We start from the raw sequence: 24,502 nt of genomic DNA, 5'->3' as shown, positions 1-24,502 counted from the left end.
TCCCCGGGGCCGCCCCGCCATCACCGCCCCCGCCGGCAGCTTCGCCTGGCCCCCCGCGGGGCTCCCGCGGCAGCGGCTGCCTCCTCCCGCCGTCCGCCTCCCCCCCCTCCCGGCCGCCCCGCGCGGGCAGGCGAGGGGTCCGCCCGTCTCCTCCTGCGACAAGCGACGGAGGGGGAGAGTCACCTTGACCGCCATGCTGCGCCCGGCGAGAAGGAGGAGGAGCCGCCCGCCGCTACCCACCCGCCGCGCCGCCGCAACAGCCGCCGCCTCAGCGCAGCGCTGTGGTAATGAGCGCCCTGCCCTGCCCTGCCCTGCCCTGCCCCGCCCGGGGCGGCCCGCTCCCCTCGGCGTGCTCCCCTCAGCGGCCGCAGCGCCCGCCGCAGGTCCCCGGGGTGGAGGGGAGCGGGGCGGCGGCCGGCGGTACCGGCCCTGCCTCTGCCTCCTGCCCCGCCTGCCCTCGGCGGGCGCCCGGGGCGGGAGTGGCGTCGCTACGCCTTCGTCCCCCGCGTTAGCCGCCACATGGCCCCACCGCGGGCGGTGTTGGCTGCCCGTATCTGCGCGGTTTGGCCGGCCTGGCACCTGCCTCCCCAAAGGCACCAGGAGCGCGGTGGCGGGTCCTCGCCGGGGGGCTGCTGGTAGCGCCTCCACAGCGCGAAACTGAACTTTTTAAAGTGCTGCTGAAACTCGTTTCTGGCGTAACAGACGCAGCCGTTCCCTTGAGGGTCAGCGAAGCTACACCTGTTGATACAGGGTGCTGAAACCGTTCATAGACCGGTACTCTGGCAGCATGGCTGCAAAGTGGCAGTAGCCCCGTATTTCAAGCAAAGAAATGGAGGCACAAAGTAATCAGTTCTGGCTGGAATTCAGTAGCTTCCAACAGGCTCTTGTAATGGGTTAGCAGCAGAGCACGCTGACTTGCTTTATACCTCAAAATGAAAAACATGCAGGCCACAGCCTCAAGAAAGAAGAAATTTATACTTTGGACGGTTCAATCGCAGTAAGTGCTTATATAACCTGACTTAAATAATAAAGCATGTTTTGTCTTGCTGTACTGTTTCAAGGGCCCAATGAGATCTCTGTAATTACACGTGACTGGAAAACATCAAAAAAGGCAGTTTCTGTTATACCTCAGATAATACAGTGAGATTTAAAACTACAGTATAGTAGTTGGGAATTTATAATGGTAGTCACAAAACAATGACTCACCTCTCCTAGGTTTAAAGCAACTCATTTTCTCAAGAAAGTAGAACTTATTTCAGCTATGGGTCAACAAAAACTTCCTGAAGATAACTTGTACGTGTCAGCTGACAGCAGAAATAGTTTTGCCAGAAACTTGCCTGTTTGGTAAGCATTTGACCACTAAACCGCTTTGTTTGGCAAGTCCCTGTGTGCTTGTCGCAGAGTAATAGCATGCATCAGGACACAGACCCTTAGAAGGAAATTGCAGAAACCTCCACGGTCCGCCCAGCAGTGGCTGTAACAAGTGGTTCAGCCTATGGCTTCCTTTTTTACTGATGATAAAGCTCTAGTTTTTCCCTCTAGTTGAAGTGTACCGGGCACTGAGCCCGTACGAGGTCTGTACGTGAAGAAAGAGCGTAAGTAAAAGAGGTTGCTCTGCCCGCTCCAAAGCGGGAAGGGCGGACGCTGTATTTTAGGCCTCTTCACAGCAGGTTAGCCCTTGGTTTAGCCCGGAGCGCTCAGAGGGGGAGGCGCGCTCTCGGCTGAAACGGAACCGGCAGCACGGACCCTGCCCGCCGCCTGGCCCGCCGCAGGTGCGAGGCCGCGGCAGACAGCACTGCGCATGTGCGCCGGCCAAGCCCAGTCAGCCCGGGCTCCTGGGGGCGGGGCTATGCAAACGATCAATGGCGCCGACACACTTCTTAAAGGCTCCCGCCGGGACGGCACTGGGCATGCGCGCGGGCTACGCGCCTCGCACCGTGCAGCGATTGGCTCCTCGCTGCGTTTCGGCGGGCGGAAGCGGAAGTGTATGTGTGTGTGCGCTCACTTCCGGTGAGTGGGCGCGCGGGTTGATTCGTTCTGCCCGGGTGACTCGGCCGCCGCCGCTCTTCGGAAATGGCGGGTAAGACCTCGGGCCTGGGCTGCCCTTTGCCGCCCGCCTGCGCTTCGAGGGTTGGCAGGGCCCGCCCTGCCACCCTGACCGCGGAGGGGGGCGAAGGCGGCGGCTTGTCCGCTTGGGGGAACAGGTCTGGGCGCTTGCCGGCGCCTTTCCGTGAGGTGGAGTGGTGTGCCGGGGGCGGTCGACTCTGTCCCCCCTCTGACGGCCTCATGCGGGCGCTGGCAGGGCCCCGGTGCCACTCGCGCTCTGGGAGCGCTGTGGCCGGGACATGGGGTGAGGAAGCGGAGCGTGAGCTCGGGGCGGCCGTGGCGGAACCAGCGGGTGAGGGCTGACCGCGGTGAGCTCGGGCGACCGGGGGAATCGGGTGTCTGGGTGGGGAGTGCGGCTAACTTTCCGCCCCCCTGTTGCTGTGGTCATGCTGCTGCGGGGCAGGCAGGCAGGCATCCTCGGGCTCACGGTCCCCCCGCTTGGTAGTGATAAACCAGGGTGTGCCTCCGTGCCCACTAGTCTAGTGGGGGTGGGGAGGGAATAAAAAACCCATACTTGTTTTTACTTAAAGTTTACTATTCGAAGTTGGAGGAAGAACTTTCTCATGAGACTTCTGAAATGCGGGGGGAGGGCTGGATTTGTAAAGCAGCTGAAAAATACCACGATAAGTGAAACGTGTCTTCTGTGCTGGATTATGCTTTGAAAAACAGACTAGATGCAATTTGTTATTTCCTTCCACATCTGCTCTGGAAGAGAAGCGGTAACTAGATAATTGCTGGTGGTAGTGATAATAGCTGGTGTAGTTCGTGAACACTTGTTTTATGAAATCACTTAATGCAAACACTTGAAATACCTTGAAGATGTTACCTAACATCTTCTTTAAAGGAAACATCTGTTAGACTGAATTCTTAATTTCTATTTAGAGCTTTCTAATATGTTTTATTGGTAATAACTTAAAACATTTAAATATTTTTATTATAATGCCCTTCATTCTCAGAAACTGAGAGATACTTATGGTCTGTTTTCTAGTTGCAGAAAAGCATTTGAAATAAATCTCTGTATTCCTTCTACACATTGTAGCATATTGTAGCTTTCTTAACCTACTTGTTCAGTACTTCTTGTGGGTTTGTGTTATGTGTTTTTTCTGGTTTTGAGAAGCTTTTTCTAAATGTGTTCCTTGAATAATAGTGACACATAGATTGTACACATCATAAGTCTCTTTAAAAAAAAAATCTTTTTCTTCAGGACTTACTGCTATGGAGAAGAAGCTGGCTGAATACAAGTGTAATACAAATGAAGCAATTCAGCTGAAACTAGGTAATGTCACTTTTAAAATATTGTGCACTTGATACTGGAATATTTTAGTATCTTCTTAAGAAACTTCCTTATACTTAAATACACCCAGGTTTTAATATATACTTATTAATATAAGTATTCAAACACAAGAATGGGAATACATAGTCTAGTTTTGCTGAGACTACTACAATTGAAGTACAGCTGTAGAAATTAAGTCCTGTCTCTGCGTACCATTGTCATCAGCAATTTATTAGCATGTTACCAGAGGGCATTGGGAGTTACATCTTGTCTTATTTTCTTGAAGTAATCATTATGTTCTTTTAGCTTCCCTTCTCTAATCCATATGCTGTGGTGTAGTCCTAAGTATGTCTTCATGGTGACCATAGCAAGAGAACTCATTTCTTTAGGGTTACAAATATCTGGGTTTATATTTTTTAACATCTTTCCTCTGTCTTTGATGGGGAAAAAAAATAAAAGCAAGAAAGAAGGCTGAGAAGTGATGTTGGGTTGGGGTTTTTGCTGCCCCCCCCCCCCTCCCCCCCAACATCTGGATTACACAAGATATTTTTAATGAAAATTGTTTAAAATATGATAGAAAAAATGTCAATCTCTCAAACTGTTTATTGCTCTCCATAGCTAATTTGCTAGTATGCAGACAGAATTACTGAACTCTTGGTGGACTTGCTTATATCTCAAACTTAGGTTCAGCAATAATAACTTGAACAATAAGGCATACGTGTCTAACTTCCAGTATTTCCAGCCCTTCAGCAACTTGTTCCCTTTAGCAGTACAAGTACCATAATTTATTAAGAAAATAGAAGTAATGAACCTGTTAATCACTTTTCAGAACTACTACTAGCCATCTGTTCCTTATAGTTTAGTAGCATTTTCAATGGTCACCTTCAGCTTGTGAGCCAAAACGTCATTATAACCAAAATTCTTAAGTTCTTAAGCCACTGTAATTATGAAGTATTCCTCTCCCTCTTAAACCTTATTTCAAATAATGGTTTTATGACTAGATCTAGTATTTTACTTTTCTACCTTTCTAGTGACAAAGGAAAGAATAAGAGATAATGACAACTGAGTGAATTTTGTCTAGAAATCCAAGGAGCTACTATATCAGGTTTCAGAGAGACTGCTAGAGGGTTTTTAATTAAGGTACCCATTCTTTCAGAGGGTGTAGATGTTCCACATACAAATTATATTAGAAAAGATGAGAAGCTACAAAGTAGTACCATTAAAAAAAAAAGGCATGTATTTCCCACATGCATATAAAAGCAGTCATAAATTATCCTCTTCAGGGTCCTAATTTCTTCCATGGTGACAGTTCAGAGTTGCTCTTTGGGTTTTGTTTGGTTTCTTTTTTGTTGGTTTTTTTTGTGGGTTTTTTTTTAACACTGGTACTTTGCCTCAAATCTGTTGCTCTTTGAATTAAACCTGGCAAGACAAGAGCAACCATTCTCTTGCTTTTGAGAGGGCCAAACTTCTATCTTGTCACTAGGATGTCATTTGCATTTTTCTCTTTGAATAATTACTTTCTAACATTATCAGAAAAAACTTCTTTCTTCATCTCTGCTTTTAATGGAGTAAAGCAGCAATGAAGCTGTAATTCAATATTCCATAGGCTTTAAAAAAAAAAAAGCCTTAATAGCAGCAGTAACTGCTACAACATTGCATGCTAATGCAATATTAACTCATTCGACATTAAAAATGTGTACCTGTTATCTTGAGCTATTTGTGCCCTGTTAATGTGACTGAACTATCACTTTAATGCCTAAGTTAAGTTACATCCCTTCCAACTGTAGGTAATTTTTTAAGTTGCAAATACACAGAGGATGTTTGGAAATCAAGTTTCACAGTCTTCTAAAATTCTAGAAAATCCTACTTTAATCTCTCATTAATCATAAATCATATATTTTATGATGGAATAACTCCTGTCACAATTGCTGTGGAGCAACTGCTGTAACTCCATAAGCATGAATAAAGTGCTTGTTTGGTAAGTTACTGAGTTTGAGTAGATGCCATTGTAGCAAATGTTTTAACATTACCAAAAAAGACCTTGTTTAATACTAGGCTTTGAGGAAAAATGGGGGGGGGGGGGGGGAAATCACTGATTATTTTGGTAATATTGGTACAAATACCAGTAAAGTATTGGTGCAGCTCTTTTGTATGTATCTATGCTGATTCTCCAAAAATTTGACATGAACATAAGTGCACATAAACATTTCTTTCCATTCATTACTCCATGAATACCCCCTACAGTGAAGTATGTAGGAGAAGAATGGCAGAATGAGAAGGCAACATTGATTACAGGATCAATCTGGCTCACTGCAGGAGTATCCAGCTGGGCAGTGTCCTCAGTGTTCAAGATGAAGTTAAAGGCAGTAACATTCAGGAGATACGTATATGAAATATATACGTGTATACATCTGTGTCAATTTCTCAGTTTTATTCTGCTTAATGATTTGATCTCCTCAGGTCAAATAACATGCATCTAAATTGCACAAAATGTCTTTATGTCATTTATGTGCCAGCCTAACGTAGATAGGTTCATAATTGAAGTGTCTGACTGTACTGGAAGAAAGCACGAACATCTAGCAGGGCATCTGTGGATAAACAAAGTGAAGCTGCTGACTTGGTCATGCTCTTTGGTTTTTTGGTGGTTGTTTTTTTTTTTTTTCCTCAGTTCGCTTTCCCGAAGATTTGGAGGATGACAACACAACGTTTAATCCAGAGTATAGCCATCAAGTGTTTGGAGATGAGTAAGTTAAAGCATCCAGAGTCAAATTAATAGGTCTGGAAGGAGAAAGTTGCTTCCAAATTGTTAGAAAACAAGAAATCCTGCTATACCAAGCTATTTCAAATGATACAGCAGTACTTCAGTTTTATGACTGTATAGTTAAACAGTGGCCTTGGTGCCTAGCTCATAGAGTTTGAGCCTGTAGTGATTTTATACGCTATTTTTAAGGTCAGTTAGCAGAGAATGAAATACCTGGTTTTGTAGTCAGAATTACTTGTTTAAGTGGGTATTGTGTTCATGGCATTTTTCTAAGACTAAGAAAGAATTACCAATTCTTGCTAATAACTTACACAGTAATGTGTACCACAAAACCCAATATCTAGCAACAGTATATCAATTTATTTTTTATTATTACATGGGGTTTTTAGTGAATGAAACATAGAAGTCAAGTATTAACTTAAACTCACATTGTTGGCTGTTCTACATCATTGAATGTTAAGTGTACCAAATTCAGGGGTTTATTTTCTCTAATATGTACACTTCTAACCAGTTAGATGTGCAGAGGATACAGAAACTATAGAACAGTATTGTTTCTGGTTTTAAGTATGCTGACTTTCATTAATATCGTGGGGAAGTTAGCCACTCTGTCCCTAGTGCTAAAGTGTCATTTAATATTTTCAGTAGAGTGACATTCAACAATCTGGCCATAGTTTAAAACAAACAAACAAAAAAACCCCTAACTATATTAATTGTAATAAAATTAGTTGACACTATTACACATCTACTGCAGCTATCACTGACAATAATATACTTTTAGTAATGGGAGCACTCTCCAATCTGTCAGTATAACTAACAAGCAAATTCTTGTTCTGGCACTTATACTTTAAATTTTAAACTAGAAGTGTGCTACCATAAAAGAAAAATCTCAGTTAAAAAAAAAATTAACTATGCGTTAAAATAACAAAAAAGAACCTGTTTCGTTGTGAACATTGCCATTTTCTGCAGTTCATTTTTTTGCCTGAAAAGAAGTTCTCTATACTTCGTAACGGTATATAGTGTTTATGTTCAGGCAACTCGTATTTTCAAAGTGTGAAAAAGGCTTTTCTATTCCATGCTTTTTTTTGCATTCACTCAGTTCTGTTTATTTTGGATAACTATATAGAAACTGTCCACCAAAACTCCTATGACTGGTTACTATTTGTTTTATACAGTCTAAATTGCAGCAATGTGTTCCAAAATATTATACTACACTGCAAAATAAGTTTTAATAAATGTTATTGATCAATTAATAAACAATGAGTTTAAGATATTGAAAAACATTAACGCAGTATTAGCTGTTTCAGATATTTTTTCTTGAGCTGTCACGTTAAGGGCACAGACACACTGCCTTACTGAGTTCAGGAACATGTTCTCTTTCTCCACTAGAGGAGCAAAATAACTAGTAGAAATAAGTGTAAGGCATTAGCTCTGTCTAGATAGCACACATCCAGTTTGATTCCCTTTTTCTGTTAGAAAGCTTAGTATACCTCACTGGGAAAGATGATGTGAACCTCAAAGCATATTAAATTAAAGCAGTGTGATGTGAATGTTTCGCTATGTATAGAGTTCCTGATTGTTCTTTTCTCTTTCCTCAGTGAAGTTGCTTTTGGCTACAAGGGACTGAAGATCCTTTTGTACTATATTGCTGGTAACCTGTCAACGCTCTTCCGCATCGAATATACGTCTAAAGTTAATGAAAAGTTTGACTGTGTGGAGGTAAAGACAGAACCAGACCTGCACTTAAAATGTTATTGAGAAGGTTTAGTTGGGATATGGACAAGAATTTTAGGTTTAGTAATAGCCCACCCAAACATGATTTACATTAAAAGCAAATAAACAAAGATTCCTTTGTTGCTAAGCTGAAAAAAGCTTTGAACTTCATCCCTGCATTTTCACATTGTTCCTCCTTTGGCTGCAGTACCATCAAAATTGTGTCAAACAGTACAGTCAAACATGACGTGCTAGTACCAAACCCAGTTCTGCAAAACCCACAGCAACTTAGCAAGTCTGTATTTTCATGTTAACTGTCTCCAGGAGGAGGACTAGCATTGGTGGTTTTTATATTCAAGAGAATTCAGTAAGAAGGAAAAGGAGGCTTCTGTAAACACTTCATGAGGTAGGATACTTGACTGTGTCTCTTTAAATGGCAGGAGTGGAGAGCAAATGAAGCAGAAGTGAGATTAAAAACTTCTGGTTGTGTATGGTGTGCTTTATATCTTACTTGAAGGAACACAATAATATAATTACCTGCAGGATGTCTTGTTTGGCTTTGGGTTTTGGGTTTTTTTTTAGTATTTTCTCTTTTTGCCTACAGGTTTTTCAAGCTTACAGAAAAGCTTTTTTTCTCCAGTCCTTTTTACCTATATGCTCTCAGAATATTGTTGAGATAACCCACAAAAGCTAAGTTAATTAGTCTTTCAGCCAATTGAAGAAAGGTATATGGAACTTAGAAATAGGAATAAAATACCTTCTTAACAATGTTTTAAACTGTTAAATACTTGTTATTTAGAAAAACTCAGTTTTTCAGAGTGCTGATGCATTAAGAAGACTTATTATCATCCAAGTTTTACTTAGTTATAAGGAAAAAAAAACTGAGTTGGTTTCTTTCCAAGAGAGCTATTGATACGGTTATTGATGAATCTTTATAATACTCTGTAGTGTGACATGGCTATATATTTGCACTGCCTTCAAATTACTCTGCCTGAGAAAAGCTTTTTTTTTTAAAGTAAACATCTTTATAGTCATCGAGCCGTATTTTAAGTTCCTAATTTCAAATTCATTGGAGTTTATTTAAATATTTTCAAGAAAAGGCCTATTTTAAAAGAAAAAACATTGGAATGGCTTTGTTAGAAGAATTTTAAAGATTTGCCCTTCCTTGTTCTGAAGTTGTGTTAGAATATGCTTAGTTCAGCAGGCTAAGTGCCTGGACATGTCTGAAATACTTTTGAGGCTAGAGCAACATGTCTTAGGAGTGAAAGGTCATGCTCTTCAATCTTTAGAAGGTTTTTAGTAATAAGGAAAAAAGGAAAGCTTGTTGTCAAAGTAGTAATCTTAATAAAATCAAACAGTCCAACTTTTCACCAGTATAATTTCAAAATCATGTCACAGCAGGAATCCACACTATAGCACACTTATACTCACAGTCTATCTATTTTCTGTACAAATGGCAAAGCCACTTTTCTGGAGGTATGAGCAAGGTAAACAAGGTCTGTCTTGCCATAAGCACACTCTGCAACTTTTTTGATTGTTCAGAATCCTTGCTTCTTTTAAGCCCTGTTTCCTATATTGAATTATTCCTCCAATTGCTTAAGGGATTGAGATGGGGACAAAAAAGAGGATCTTTTCAAGCTAGGCTTTTATATACTTTCCAGAGTATTTACAGACTTTGAATTGGAAGAATGTGGTAGCTTACCCTGTGCTTCCCTTGGTATTATTAGCACTGTACATCCAAATAGGCTGCCTGTATGGCTATACCTAAACCTAAGTAGTAAAAAAGATACGGTGGTCATCAATCTTGTTCTGCATTTGTATTTGCCGTTAGTTTAACCACCTTAAGGTATTTGCAGAGATTAAAACATAAACTGTCATTACAGCAGGGTGTTAATTTAAATGCATATTAACATTTACTTTTTCTAAGTTAACTATTTAGTTGCTGATCTCAGTTTATTCAGGATAATCATACTAAGATATGGACTATCTGCCAAACATGACAGATAATCTTTGCACTGTGAATAGATGGTGTTTAGGCAAGGACAGCAGTTTCTGCCTTTAACATAACTGGTTACAAGTGTGAAATTAGTTTTAATGCTCTGCAAAGTTATTCACAGATTAGGATTTTGTATCTAAATACCCACACAAGCCCATTCAACAGCAGGTAGTTTTATTCTGTGATATTAAGTTTGGTTCCATCATTGCTAAAGCAGCTGCTACAACCTCTGCTAGGGACTGACAGAAATATTTGTCCCAATACCACTATTTTTTTTTCTCCAAGATCTTCTCAAACATGAGGTAAAATATAAGATCCTGAAATGTCAAGAGCCAGAACTGCAGTCATATTTATGCATCTTAATATCATCTCCCTAAAGATGGATCTAAACCATGTTAGTGGGGAAGGCTCAGCAAAGTATGATTGTGTTTTGAACAGAAGTTGGCCCTTCGTTTAGTGAAAACAGACAGAATTTATCCCTTGGGTGGAGTTGTTTCTTTCAAATATCTGAAGAGAGGCTGCTCTCTTCTAGTGTAAATATTAATAGCATTGACCTCCAAATTGCTTGCTGCTTTGAGATTTGCAGCTGTTCAAGTACCTTCCTGCATTTTATGATGGGATGAGGGAAATTATTTCACTAACCTCTGAAACAGTCTTTACTATAAATGTACTTATCTTGCTTTGCAGCTGGTCTAATACATTTGCTTTACACAAAAGTTAATGAAAAAAGTGTAATTTTAATATTGGGCATCTTTTTTTTTTGTTAGTACTACTAGTGATCACTCCATTGCTCCCCACTGGAATTAATACATATAATTGTTAGAGAAATTCAGCTTTCAAATATGTTTTTTAATTATTTTAAATTAAGTCACTTTGAAACAGCATCTTTGGTATACAAATGTCATAACTGCCTGTTAGTACAAGAATAATATCTATATTAAAACTATCCAGAGTCAAATGCAATGTACAAAGAGACGCTGTCCATTTAAGTAGTTCTACTACAAATCGAGTTTAGTTACAAGCCTATACCAAATTCCCCATCATCACCTCACATGATTCTGATTATGAAGGTAATACATGACAGGCAGTACTTCCATGAAGCGTGAGCAAAACAACTCCAGGTTGGCTTCATTCAGGTTTTTGCATGCTTCATTGTAAGTGGCTTTTCCTATGTTTAACACTGCTGCAGTAGTCAACTGGGATTGTTTTTCTGAACAGAAACTTGTGCATCATTGTGTGCATCCATGCCAATTGGTAAGATACGAGTGCCTTGCTCTGATAAAAGAAATTAGCCTCTCACCAATATCAAAAAATACACAAGGGAAAGGCAGTAAACAAATTCTGGTAACTCCTTGGATTATGAGCACCTCAGAGAGGACTGTTTGGAAAGTGCCTACTAAGTAATGGATGTTTCCATTAAAAAGTACAGGTATTAATGAAACCAATTATTTGTATGCTGTTGATGTTTCAAGATTCCAGTATTCGAGGACTTACTAACTGCAAATTGGATCCCTTAAACTTATGCCACCACTCAAACTGAGGATTCTGGGATTTCCTCTGTAAGAATGGGAGATCTTGTTAACAATAAAAGTAACTGAAGAATATAGTTTCTTAAATTATGTCAGACCCCATTTCAAGGGAAGAGAAATTTAAGGAGGCAGTAGGTGAAAATGTGTTGTAGTCTCATAGAACTAAGAAGGACTATCTACTGCTTTATCTGCTAAGCCTCTGTTCTCATTACTTAATTCTTTCTATTTTATGTAAAACAAGATTTTTGTGTGGTGGCAGCCAGTGATGGGTACATTATCTTGCATGCCTTCAGCAGGTGAAAGTTTGTCTTCTTACTACTAATGAAGAAACTTGGAAATGTGAGGGGAGCAAAATCACTTAAATATTATTTATATAATACTTCATACTACATATTCACCCTTTTTAGATATCTTCCACATACTGAGTTATTGAACTGATGCTCAGAAGTATTGTTTTACTTCTAGATTATTTTTACATTCTTTTTTCAGATGCATAAAATGAAAGTCACTACAGATTCTGAGTTGTGGTTTCCTACAGCTTTGTCAGCAGTGCAGACTTAAGGTCTGTGTAAATGATGCACTTGCAGGTGTTTTTTTTTTTAAAAAAAAAGCATTTCTAAAATGTCTTCCATACAAATACTTTTTCTTTATGTAATTCATTGATTCTGAAAGAAATGGCTGATTTTGTGTAATGCAGTTAAATCAGTAAGTGTAAAGAAAATATGTTTAACTAATATTGCTTCAAGAAGAATAGCAAAGGTTCCAGTAAATGCATCTCCTTTGTTTTGAGAATGAAATGGATTTAAAGATTGTACGCATTTTAACTGGGTTCTTACACCGAGTATTGTAGGGCTATATTTTAACTGCTTAATATGCTCTCTACAAATATAAATATAAATGTTGGTAGTACCAAACCATTAAGAATAAAACTTGTTTGTGCTGAACTACATCCATCTTTCTCTACACTGAAAATGTAACTGAATGATAAAGTGCTATTCATTTGCAGGTGCATTGCTTCTACTTAAGGGACTATGGTTGAAAGGACAGGAATTAGTAGCATGTTGTATTAGCCTTTTGTAGTGTATTTTGTTCTAAGCATCTTAATTTCCCTGTTTTAAATGCTAAGTAGCAAGGGTCTTGGTTTTGAACTAATACCCATCATGCATGTAAACGGTGTGAAAGAGCTGCTTAGTAAGTTAACACAAAGTGTTCTTGTGTCAGTCCTTGTGGAAATAGATACAATACAAACATTACAGCTGAACTCACGGCAAACTCCATTAAGTAAAAACCTGGATTCATTGTCCAGAGGAAAGTTTGAATTGAATGTAAGCTCATTTTGTTGAATGTAATGTCAGGCTTTTAGGGGTTGTATTGAGGAGTACGGTTTTGTTAAGTTGAGACCAATTCATTAAGTTTTATTGCCTGGTGAGAAGCAGTAATACGTTATTGTGAAACTTCATCAAATATTCATGGTTAAAAAGAAGTAGTAAATGTATTCAATCAAGTGGTCTTTTTGGAGTCTGAAAAGGATTATGAAGTCTGCTCAGCTGATAGTCTTTAACTTTCACTTTGGTTATCTGAAAAGAGTAATTTTAATGTCTGAATTTAATTTTGGTGTCAGAATATTTCATCTTCCCCAGTATGTTAGACTATAGGTCAGATTTGCTGACAGTATCTTTAAATTATATTTTTATTATTTTATGTCAAACATTGTTTTCAAAATGTTCTTTGATTAGAACGTGGGATGTTGTCTCTGAGTTTGTAATGTGTTTTGCAACTGATCCTATAGGCAGGCATTTCGAGCAGGGAGACATAAGAATGCAAGAGTATGCTAGCTGTCGCTTTCCTGTTTGGGAGCAACCATTTCTGGTCTTTGTCCCTTTTCCTCCACCTAGTTCTGCACTGCCTAATACCTCTTACAAGCTGCTGATTGGGAATCTGAGTTCCACAAGACTGTGTAGCATAGTCTTGGAGAATTGCTGGCTGGAAATTCTTAGCTTCTGAATATGCTGCGCTTTCAGAATAGCTATCAGCACTCTTAAGTTTTATTTGAACAAATGTAACAATTTTGAAACATAAAAGTGTTCATGAACTTATGCTGTAACTACGAGCTTTTTGATGCTTACAGTGACTGGATTGTGACCTTTCTAGATCTCATCAGTGCAGCTCCTTTACTTTCTGGAAGGTCACTACTGAACAACAGGAACGCTTGCTTTTGCTGCTTCTTTTTTCTTTTTTTTTTCTTCTTTTTTTTTAATTACTGTTAGAACATAGCATGTCTCTTATATTCATTTCTTATAGCACAATAGTGACATCAGTGCTGTCTTTTTCTAATCTTCCACTGATCCTGCCCCCTTTTGTAATCTCCAGGCAGATGATGTCGAAAGTAAAATTAGAGAAATCATTCCTCCTGGTTTTTGCACAAACACAGATGACTTTGTGTCGCTTCTGGAGAAGGAGGTCAACTTCAGGCCCTTTGGAATGCTGCTACACACATATTCTGTCCATAATGAGGAAGCTGGTGAAGATATAACATACCAGATATACAAGGTATGAAAAATAAGTTAAACTGCTTTTGAGCAACCAAATTAAGTTTTATTTTGCAATGATATACTTTCAGTAATGTTTCAACTATAATATAGAAATACTGTCACTTTACCAGTTTATTGATAAATACACTTTTTTATATTGGAGAATTTAATTAGGTTTTGCTTTTTTTTTTCCTCTTACATCTGTGATAGGTTTCACCTGACTTCTCCTGGCTTTTTCCCTAGGCCGACATGACATGTCCAGGCTTTCGAGAATATCATGAAAGGCTTCAGACGTTCTTGATGTGGTTTATTGAAACTGCTAGCTTTATTGATGTAGATGATGAAAGATGGAACTACTTTCTAGTGTAAGTACAGTTCTAAAGCAACAGTGGACCTTATTACCTCCACAAAGCCTGCGTTTTAATTGTGGCTGGCCAATTATTGGAGCAGTATAATGATATTTTTCCCAGGAAAGAAGAACCATTGTTTATGAGCCTTGAGTTTTCCTCCATTATGCTTTGGGAAAGCTTGAGAATAGAGCTGAATTAAATGCTGTTGTCCGTTAGAGCCCTGAATGTAGGCTTAAACAGTAAAATGAGCTTTGCCTGTGTTTTCTTTTACTTGCCACCTATTCATCTTTATAATAGGCAAGTGCACTGAAGTGCTGTAAAGAGGCCTGATTTATCCAAGTTGCTGCACACCAATTAAGTGAATTGTACATTCAGAACATAGCAGGTGTACCCATTGGGCCCTCACAGAGTAGCTTGCTGACACTGAAAATTCAGTTGGAGAATGGAAAAGAAAATGGACACTGCATGGGAGCGCGACTGTAATTGACCTGCTTGGCTTTCTGTTTTATCTGCAGATTTGAGAAGTATAATAAGGATGGAGCTACGCTCTTTGCGACCGTAGGCTACATGACAGTCTATAATTACTATGTGTACCCAGACAAAACCCGGCCACGTGTAAGGTAATTGGCGGCGTAACTCGTGCCTTGCCTTTTATTTCAGAAGAGGGAACTGCTGAAGTTCCCAATACTTGTTTATAATGGTGTTGATTTGTTTAAAAAAATCCCCATTATTAGCTGGCTATGCACTGATTTATTTCATTGTTCCCTTCTTGAAGCAGAGGGAATCTCAAACAAGTTTTGAATATTTAGCAATTTTAAGACTCTATTAAAAATTATATTTTAACATGAAGAATGCTACATGTACTTCAGTCTAAAATGAAATACCATTTCATTTTTAAGCCTTTACATTATAATGTTTGCAAATGCATGCATTTGAACTGAAAATACATTCCTTTGTCTGTAGCCAGATGCTGATCTTGCCGCCATTCCAAGGAGAAGGCCATGGTGCTCAGCTGCTTGAAACAGTTCATAGATACTATATGTCTTCTCCTACAGTACTTGATATAACAGGTTTGTGTTAAATTTTTAACTTGGTTCACCTGTTTAAGTAATTAGTAGCATTCACAGGTTGTCAGCCTGCAAACTAACTTTCATGTTCATTTGTCAGAATTAAATGGCCTTTTGAAGATTTAGCTTCAGCTCAGTTCAGGATTAATAGTACTCTGGTTTACAGAAGAACTGTATATAATGTAGCTCCTTAAATCCTTTACTTGGAGAACAGCACACCAGGAAAATTCAATCCCTAGCGTGAACGGATTACCAGTTAATTAGCCATTTTATTGTGAGATACACAGCTGAGTTTGCCAAGAGATCAAGCTTTGTCAAATTCCTTGTTCAGCTTACTCCTATTAGCCAAAACTCAAAATTGGCGGGGGGGACAACACACCAAACTAAAATGGCGTATTAATACTGGTGTGCAAGCCAAAATTTTACAGACAGTAAAAATCTGTAGAGAATTTGTGCTCCAGGAGCATGTATTGCTGGCTGAAAGCACCCATGATATTAGAGGTGTGTGCACAAATACCTAAAAATAAAAAATTCTTGAGGAAATGGCAGCGGGGGTAAAGTGTGTATGTGCATAAAAAATGGCTACAAACATGACATCTGTCCTGTGGTTTGAAGTCCAATATAGGAAGAAATGCAGTTTGAACACATGACTTGCCCATTCAATTCTAGTTGCTGTCTCAGACCTCATCTTAGTTAGAAATAACTCCCCCATTCTAATTAAAATACAATAGAATTCTTGCTTTCATAATGCATTGCTGCAGGATAATCCTAACATAAAGTAATCCACTTCATAATTTTAATCCAGTTCATAGGAACCTAAGGAAGTATAACTTCATTTATGCAACAGGAAATCACATGCATTTACTTTTTTCTTTTTCCTTTTAGTTGTACAAAGCTTTATATAGCTTTTGTAACTGAGGATAAACAAAGTCTTAACATGGTACTGCATAAATCATATGACACGTTCGTGGCTCAGTGCCTTAAATGCAGGGTTGTAGCAAACAGTAAATGTGCACTAAAATAGGTTTTAATCTCTTTATGGAATAAAGCAGGAGAAAGCTTGCAATATTCTATATGGCACTCAAGTTATGGAAATTAAGACTTTTACAAAACTATTTATTGTTCTTTTTGAGGGGAAAATCAGGCTGGACAATGTTGATTCGGCCAGGATATTTAGTTACGTAGCATCTAAAATTGTGAAGCAAAGCCTTTAACCTCTCTGAAAAGAGGAAATTAAGATCTACCTAATCTCTTTGAAAGAGCTAATGCTTTAAAAAAAAAAAATTACTTTGGAGTTTCACATTTACAACAAATATTTTGTTCTGCTTATAACTTGTCATCCTAACACAAGCTGATAGTGCTTACTGTACAGAAACTGCCCTGTCTTCTTTTAAGTAATCTGAGCAAAAGGAAACGGAATCAATTAACTTCAGTACAGCTTCTCCAATCTCTTCTGCAGAATAAGTGCTGTAAGTCTTGCCACACAAGATTAGGCCGCTCACGCACAAAACACTTAAACTGATACAACCATAAGCATTCTCCAACCCAAAAAATAAATTGCCAGTTGTGCAGTGTTGCATACACACAGCAAGAACTTCTATCCCAGTCCTTCTTGGTAGCCTCTGAGCTTTTGATCATCCTTAAACTGCAAATTTCAACTATTTACAGTGGTCCTCAAAACTAAAGAAAAGCACAGCTGGGATGTAAGTTGTGTAGCAATAAATTTTACAGTGCTAGTCCATGGAGAAAATGAGGGTAGGGGAACATGACCCTGCTACTTATTTGTAGTAAGCCTGTCTGAACAAGTAAGTAAGGAAGAAAGAAATATATTTACAACGTTGTAAGCATTTTCCTTCTGCATAGTTCATTAAGTGGGAACAAAGTTGCATGTGGGACCATGTTAATGTTCACTGGAGCTAGTTCTCAACTTCGGTGTTTTTTCTAAAGCAACAATTTTGATAGTTAAGCTACCATTTTAAGCAAAATGGAAGTAACTTGAAATTGTGATCCACATTTGCTTAGGTCCCTTCTAGCCTTTTAATTTTGGATAAGCTTGTCTTTTGGGTCCTTGTACCTTTCCCTGTCTTCCTTGCTAACAAAGACTATAACTTATGGTCAATATAGATCTTTGGCTAGTTTAGTTGTATACAGTAGGGTGGTTTCACCACTCTTTTTCCACGTAACTAGCTTGTGTTCTAGTAGTTCTACCACTCTGTCAAATATAGAATAGATGAACATAGAAGAAAAAAGTCTTTATACGTAGAGTAATTTTCTTTTTCCAAGGAGTTAAATTGGATGAAACATGTATAGTCAGTCTCTTAGAAATGCCTATATAATACTGTACAGTACTGCATGCACAAAATGGTAGAAGTTTTGCTTTCTGTAAGCTCTTTAATGTCTACTGTCAAACATCTAAAACTTTGATAGCTGTACTTAGGATTAAGCACAGTTGTTTATATACTGATGAACACTGTATCTGCTTTTGTTTTCAGTAGTTCTTTGTAATTACATACCAGAGATGAGGAATCAAATAATGCTGATGTTAACTACATGCTTTTTTAATTCTTTCTAGCTGAAGATCCATCTGAAAACTATGTGAAGCTAAGAGACTTTGTTCTTGTAAAGCTCTGTCAGGATTTGCTTTGTTTTTCTCCAGGAAAGTTAATGCAAGGTTTCAGTCAAGAAATGGTGATGGAAGCTCAACAAAAACTGAAAATAAATAAGGTATTAAATCAGAACAGTTGTAGTTGGGTATATTCTTATCAAACTAGCAGGATAACAATTTAAACATAAAGGTGGAGACTTGGAATTTACACACTCTGGCTTATTTCAACAGATTTTTAGGATGTATCTGGAGGGGAGATACCTAGCTTGTGGTTTTAGAGAAATCCTTTTTTTTGTTGTTTTTTTTACATACTAATTCTGTTCACATAATAGAATTTGACATGGTTTCCATTTCTTTCAAGTATATTTATACAAATAACAAGTGTTGTTTTGGGAATGCAGAACACTAAAGTAGCAAACAACTGCTACTAAGGCAGCTCTAAACACTTGGAGAACTAAACAGTTAAATTGAACAATTTACTGGTAGTCTCCTCAGTAAGTGATTAAACTCATTAGTGAGTATGGTAGTGAAAAGGCAGAGTTGCTTAATTAAAAATGTATTTGAATATGGTTTAATGAAAACTTTGAGGCTTGAGGGATGGGGGGTGTGAAGCCACATTCAAATGCGTTCATGAAAATGGTATAGCTTGTATAAGGAAACTGTATCTGCAACCTTCTGTGTCCAGTATATTAAACCTGAAAGGGTAAATAAGTTGGGTTTGGTTTTTTTAACAGTATCTAAACATGTGCTAGTATAGCAAACAAACACCATCTTATTTTTGTTCTGCTCAGCAAAACAATACTTGGTCTTAAATTCTGTTTACATACAGGTGCAACAGTTAATACTAATATAGTAGCAATGTGATTTTTTTTAATTCCCAGATGTGATACTAGCTGATCCTGGTTCCAAAAGCACTTCAGTTTTTCCATTTACTAATTCTTTCATTTTCTTCCCTAGTAAATAGAAAACTTTAAATATAGTTGTTTCATTCTCATATTTAGAATTTCCAGGGAGCCTTGTGAAGGGCAAAAGGTATATGGAAATTATTAAAATTAGCAAAGTAGATACTGTTCAGCAAAATACTGCTTATTGTCCCTCTAGTTCCAATCCTTCAGTTCTTTGAAGTATTTTTGGACTCTGGCTTCTGGGCTTTCTGCTGCCCGTTTACAGCAGGTCCCTGAAGCACCTCTACAGCTGGTACAACACTGAGACATCAGACACTGGCTGCGTGGAAGAAAATGGGTTTGCAGGAAAAACAAGAATGCTTATTCATTTAACCCACCAGATAAGAGAATGGGTTTGACAGAGGCTTTGTCCATGCCTCTGACTGTCTTCTGATAAGCTGAGGAACTATTCTAATCTTTCAGTATTTCTCCTCTTTGAGTTCTGTCGAGTGACCTCTTTATTCAGACATGGTTTTTATTTTCCTTTCTGTTCATTAGCAACACACAAGACGAGTTTATGAAATTCTCCGATTGCGTGCAACAGATATGGGTGATGCAGAACAGTCCAGAAGCTATCGGTTGGACGTTAAAAGAAGACTGATTGGCCCCTATAAGGTGTATATGACTTAAGTATCATTTAATACTTATTTCAAGGCTAATTATACTTGATTTTACTTTCATTTCCATAAATGTAGTTGATGCCAATTATGTTGCCAATCAACTACTATTAGTTATGCAGTGTTCAACTGACACGTATACAGATGCAGAGAATGTTCACACATAGCAGTGCTGAAGATCCTGTGTTTGGCTCCTGACTGTTTCCTGCCCAATTCCAGCAGGAAGTTACTACTGAGCTTATGCTATCTAGCTACAAGTGGCATTATGCCCAGGTAGGCTTAAGGGGGAAAAAAAATCAATTTCTGGAAAAGATTAAAAATATCTTGAAAAGACAAGCCAAAAATCTGAAGAACGGTAAATGCTGTTATAAGTTTACACTGTAGATTAGGTATATTTCGGGTTCCTGTTCTACTCGTTAGCTAGGTCTTAACAAAACAGCTTGCTAGAAGTAATCGAGCCATGCCAACATAGAACTTTGCGCAGGTGGAATATAAAATAATTTCAGCAGTAAAGTTCAAGCAAGTGCTAAACTTAGTACTAAGTAATTTTCTTAGTTCCTATTAAGTATGCTTCTCAGGATCTTCAATATAGTTGGTCTGTGTTGCATAAACTGACCCTCTGAGTTACAGATTTTTAAAAAAATATATATCCTAGTTGCCAATGGCATCAATCTTTGTATTTAGAGTCAAAAGACCACAAATAAATGTAGATTTATTGCTATAATTAGCATGTTACCTACTCTCTTCAATTAAGTACTTGCTAAGCAAAGCAAAACCCTGTTGGAAAAGTTTCAACAAGTATGAGAAGTACCTTGATTGGCTTGCAAGCCTTCCTAAAGCAACACTTACCCTGTTACACCAAAATAGCAAAACTTTGATTGTATTCATGTTGGACTTAACGGGGCTGTTAGCAGAAATGAGAACCTAGCACTGTACTAAATACTTGGTCTGGAGATAACACTATGTCTTGCTGAGTGGTAGGACCTTAATCAAAACACTTTCATGAGTGTCTTTTCTCATTTGCTAAATTTCACTCAGTGTCCGCTACAAATAAGACTGTGATTTTTCAACTGACTGTTACATGGTTTCAATTCTTTTACTCAGCACTGAAGTCCTATGAGGGACATCCAAAATTCCATAAGCAGCTTCAATTTTAGCGCTTCTAGCAGTTGTTTCCACTTCAGTCTTTGCATGCAATAAATGCATTAATAACAAATGGATTTTGTATTGCTAGATATGCAATATTGCTACTTCAGAATATTGCATTTTTAATTTTTCAGTTATTTCAATGAGGATTCAAAAGAATCCTTAAAGCAGCCAACATCCTTTCTGTGATTTTGTTTCAGGTTCTGAAATAGAGCCATCTTGTTTATGGTAGTTCTGCCTAGTAAACAGCTTGCTTACATACTTGTTTTAAACAATATTTCCAATAAATTATCATGGTGCCGTTTTCAAAACGTTTTCGTAACTGCAATTAAACTAACCTTTAATATATATATACACACACTACTTTGGAGGGGGGAGAAGTAAATTTTAATAAAGAATCAGAAATATTATCGTGTAGTCTAATGCTGGTATAATTTTTTATATAAAGAACTTGATAGCTTCATTTGAACAGTGCTGTACAGATGCAGAATAATTCTAAATTGCCACTACCTTAATTTAGTAAAAATGATATTGCATCTGACAGCTATTTCCTGGCTAACAGTAGCAGAAATAAAACTGTATGCAGAAACCCCAGATGAAAAAAAAACTGTAATACATCTATTCCCCTTGAAGTCTTCACATTAGCAAGGAGCCTGTTGCTAAAAATACTGAGACTTTTATGTATATGGCACCACTAGATAGGAATGACAGATACAGCCAACTATGTTGCTCTCAGTATAAGTACTACTAAAACAGGAAATAAAAGATTTGATATCTTAGTGAACAGAGCATCACTCTAAGGTAGTTCAAAGGGTGAGTAGCTTGTGAAATTTCAATTTCACTGTGGCTTCTCCATTTCTGAAGAACTCTGCTTTTTATGCTCATTAGTGGACTCTGCTGGTAGACATGTCTTCTTGATCATGTCTTTGTTCTTCGTGTCATCCCTTCTGGAAGTAAACACCACTGCTGTGCTGCTTTTCTTAATCATAATACTTTGTTTGGGTTTGCTACTTGAACAGAATGTACTTTTCTGCCCAGCCCAATAACTTGCTCCCAAAGAATCCTCTTGAAACTGCCCAGGTAAAAGGTCACTGATTGCAGGTTTCAGAATCTTGTGTACCTGGACATGCTCGTATTATATTTGGAGGGAAATGGATATTGAAACAACTGGTTATCTGAAACATGCAGAAGAAGTTTGCTTTTTACCTGGAATCTGGAACTTGGAGATGGCCTAACGCTACAGTATCAGATGTTACTGGCATTTAAAAGCTGACACCTTTTTTTCAGAGCTAATATTTGTAATCTTAACAGATATTTCTATTAATTAAGCAGACTTTGAATTCTAGAATAAGGAGGCTTTAGTTTTTCTACTGATGGAAGCTTGCTCGGAAGGTACTCATCTCCATTTTCATTTGGGCAACTTCTCACATGTTTTGAGTATCTTACTCATTTTGACTAGGTAGAGCTAACATGAATCTAAAATTTGAACAGCAATGCTGCTTTTGACATCCTTTCTACAAGGAAATGTTTCTTGATTATTGGCCAGAAATGTGCCTGGAGACCTCATCAGGACTCTGATACAGAGCCTCCTTTTCTGAACTGAACTTTGCTGATCTGTGGGAGATTATAAGTTTTTTCTGATCTTACCTATTTACAGTTTACTGTGGTCTCCACTCCTTCCTCCTGACCCTCAGCATCAATCATAGAAAGAAAACAAATTTTCCTTTGAGATAAGTGTAAAATTAAATAGAGTGCAAAAGGGCTTTGGTTTTGAGACTGATAGTAGAAGTAGAATAGTTTGGGAAAATTTTGTTGTTTTAACGAACTCTATGATTTCATAGGCATTGCAAAGATTTATTGATAAGATGCCAGGCATACATAGTGCATATATTTCTTTTATGAAATGTTGAATGACATTCGGCTCTTACAAAGTGAGGGAAGACTGAAGAATGGAAAGTAACTAAGAAACTGAGCAGTTTAGAAATGCATATCAGCTGTATAAAAGTATAGCTGGGGAAAGGAAAAACACCTCAAAATACTTTTGTATTTAAGAAATAGGTAAAAATATCACTTATGTGACACAGCAAGGGGAACTCCTCGTCTTCTTGCTGTACAAATGTTTATGCTTGTAAATAATCTTACTGCATTTCAGTGTTGTTACTGTTAATCTCTGGTAACTTCTGAATAATTTGTAACAATTTGTGAAATGCTCTTCTGTGTACAGGAGGCTTAAAATTAATTTTTGATGGTCAATTATGCGGAAATTAGTTGTCTGAACAGCCACATAATGGGACACCAGTGTGATTAATGTCAGCATAGAATTAAATATCCTGGTCAGTTTTCTACAGTCCAGTTTTTCATGTCACACATCTTCAGTAGTAGAAGTACCACTAGACCGAACCTGTTTGGTTAAGGAAAAACTTTGAAACGTTTTTTCACTTCACTGGTTCATTGGTAATACAGAAACTATGAGGCTTTAACAGAAAAGATGTCCCAATCAAACACTATTACTGTTTTTCTTAGGATTAGGGACATCTTAAAGAACTAGATACTGAAATTGAATAAATTTAATGAAATACCATAGTCTTGTTGATTATTGGTTGTGTTCAAACTACTTTTTGTTTGATTGCTTAGAAAAAGCAGCGAGAACTTGCCAAGATGAGAAGGTGTCTAAGACCAGAAGAGCTGACAAATCAGTTGAACCAAATAGACCTAAACATGCAACATGAACAGTTAGAAGAGAGCTTCCAACAACTTGTTTCAGATTACCGAAGAGTCCTAGAACGACTTGCACAAGCCTGAGGATCCTGCCTGTACAGGAAACTTACAAATTTCTATACAGTGTTGTAAAGCACATCCTTAATTGCCACTTAACTGCAAAAAATCTCATGTGACGTTTTAATCACATTAAAGGTGACTTGTGTTTCTGTGCATTTTGAATATTTTCTATTTTTGTGTTGTAGATTTTTAAATGTTGTACTTTAGGTTTGGGGGCACTTACTGTTGTAATAAACAATGTAGATTCTCAGATATAGTATCACTTCAATTGTGTTGATTTTCTTTTACCCTTCTGTTTTGCTTCAAGACTTAATAGATACCTGAATAGCAAGTTAATACATAAATCTAAGCAGTATAAATATTGCATCTCTCAAATTTCTCCTAACTTGATCCTTCTCAGGCTGTTCTGCTTGGATACTGTTGTACTGTGTAGGGCCTGTGCGCTCTTTAGTTTAATGTCATGTAAGCAGGTTACGAGACTGGTTCTGTGGTGGGGCTGGCATGCTTCCTGAGTATCGGCTCTTCACCCTGTCTTAAAAGTGGATCCTGTTCCCATAAGCTGCCAGACCCATTCTACTTAAGCCTCTATGGGCCTTGAGCATATTCTTTTTCAAACCACCAGGTTTTCAGGTTCATGATTTCAGGAAAATACCTCACAGTTGGGGAAACAGCCAAGACTTCGTATGGACTCCAAAAGCATTTCTACTAGTGTAAGAAACATACAAATCTGTAGGAAGCAAGTACCTTTTATATAGTTCCATGACTCTGTTCTACTATCCATTACTTCTCAGACTTGAGGTTAGTTCTTAAATATCTTGTCTCTCCTCCCTCAAAAGAATAAATTATGCTATCTTTTCTTGCAGTTCAGCCTTTAGAACTGATTTGTCTTGGCCTGTAATCAAGAGGACTTAATCTGAATAAGGATCAGTGAAATTTATTAACCATGTTTCATGGTCCTAATGGGTTTCAGGTCCAGCTTTCAAAACTGCAGTTTGTAGATTGACAGTTCTCTACTACTGCCTGATATGATGCGGAGAAAAAGTGTGATGTTTTCCAAATGTTTAAAACATCCTGTGGGGTTTTTTTTAT

The 24,502-nt window shown here is 38.2% G+C and overlaps 2 protein-coding genes across 3 annotated transcripts in view; one reads left to right on the top strand and one right to left on the bottom strand.

Annotated features, from left to right (window-relative positions):
• Positions 1-262, bottom strand: part of SLC25A12 (solute carrier family 25 member 12) — a 52,120-nt gene extending 51,858 nt beyond the window's left edge. Inside the window, exon 1 of the mRNA XM_049812214.1 lies at positions 184-262. Coding sequence (XP_049668171.1) covers positions 184-195 — 12 coding nt within the window. The 5' untranslated portion in view covers positions 196-262. The remainder of the gene's footprint in view (positions 1-183) is intronic.
• On the top strand, positions 178-24,478 carry HAT1 (histone acetyltransferase 1). 2 transcript variants are annotated; one of them, XM_049812304.1, is made up of 11 exons: positions 178-284; positions 3,311-3,382; positions 6,048-6,123; positions 7,736-7,856; positions 13,746-13,925; positions 14,150-14,271; positions 14,772-14,876; positions 15,220-15,326; positions 17,896-18,047; positions 19,371-19,487; positions 23,270-24,478. In XM_049812304.1, exons 1-11 carry the CDS (start codon positions 194-196, stop codon positions 23,435-23,437), a joined length of 1,311 nt encoding a protein of 436 aa, XP_049668261.1. In that variant the 5' UTR covers positions 178-193; the 3' UTR covers positions 23,438-24,478. The 2 variants fall into 2 exon arrangements, with proteins under 2 accessions (XP_049668261.1, XP_049668270.1); XM_049812313.1 differs by lacking the exon at positions 178-284 and adding an exon at positions 2,059-2,080.
• The last annotated feature ends 24 nt before the right edge of the window (positions 24,479-24,502 follow it).

The sequence above is a fragment of the Accipiter gentilis genome, chromosome 1 (assembly GCF_929443795.1).
Source record: "Accipiter gentilis chromosome 1, bAccGen1.1, whole genome shotgun sequence".
Taxonomy (NCBI): Eukaryota; Metazoa; Chordata; class Aves; order Accipitriformes; family Accipitridae; genus Astur; species Astur gentilis.
This window is presented reverse-complemented; position numbering and strand designations above follow the sequence as displayed.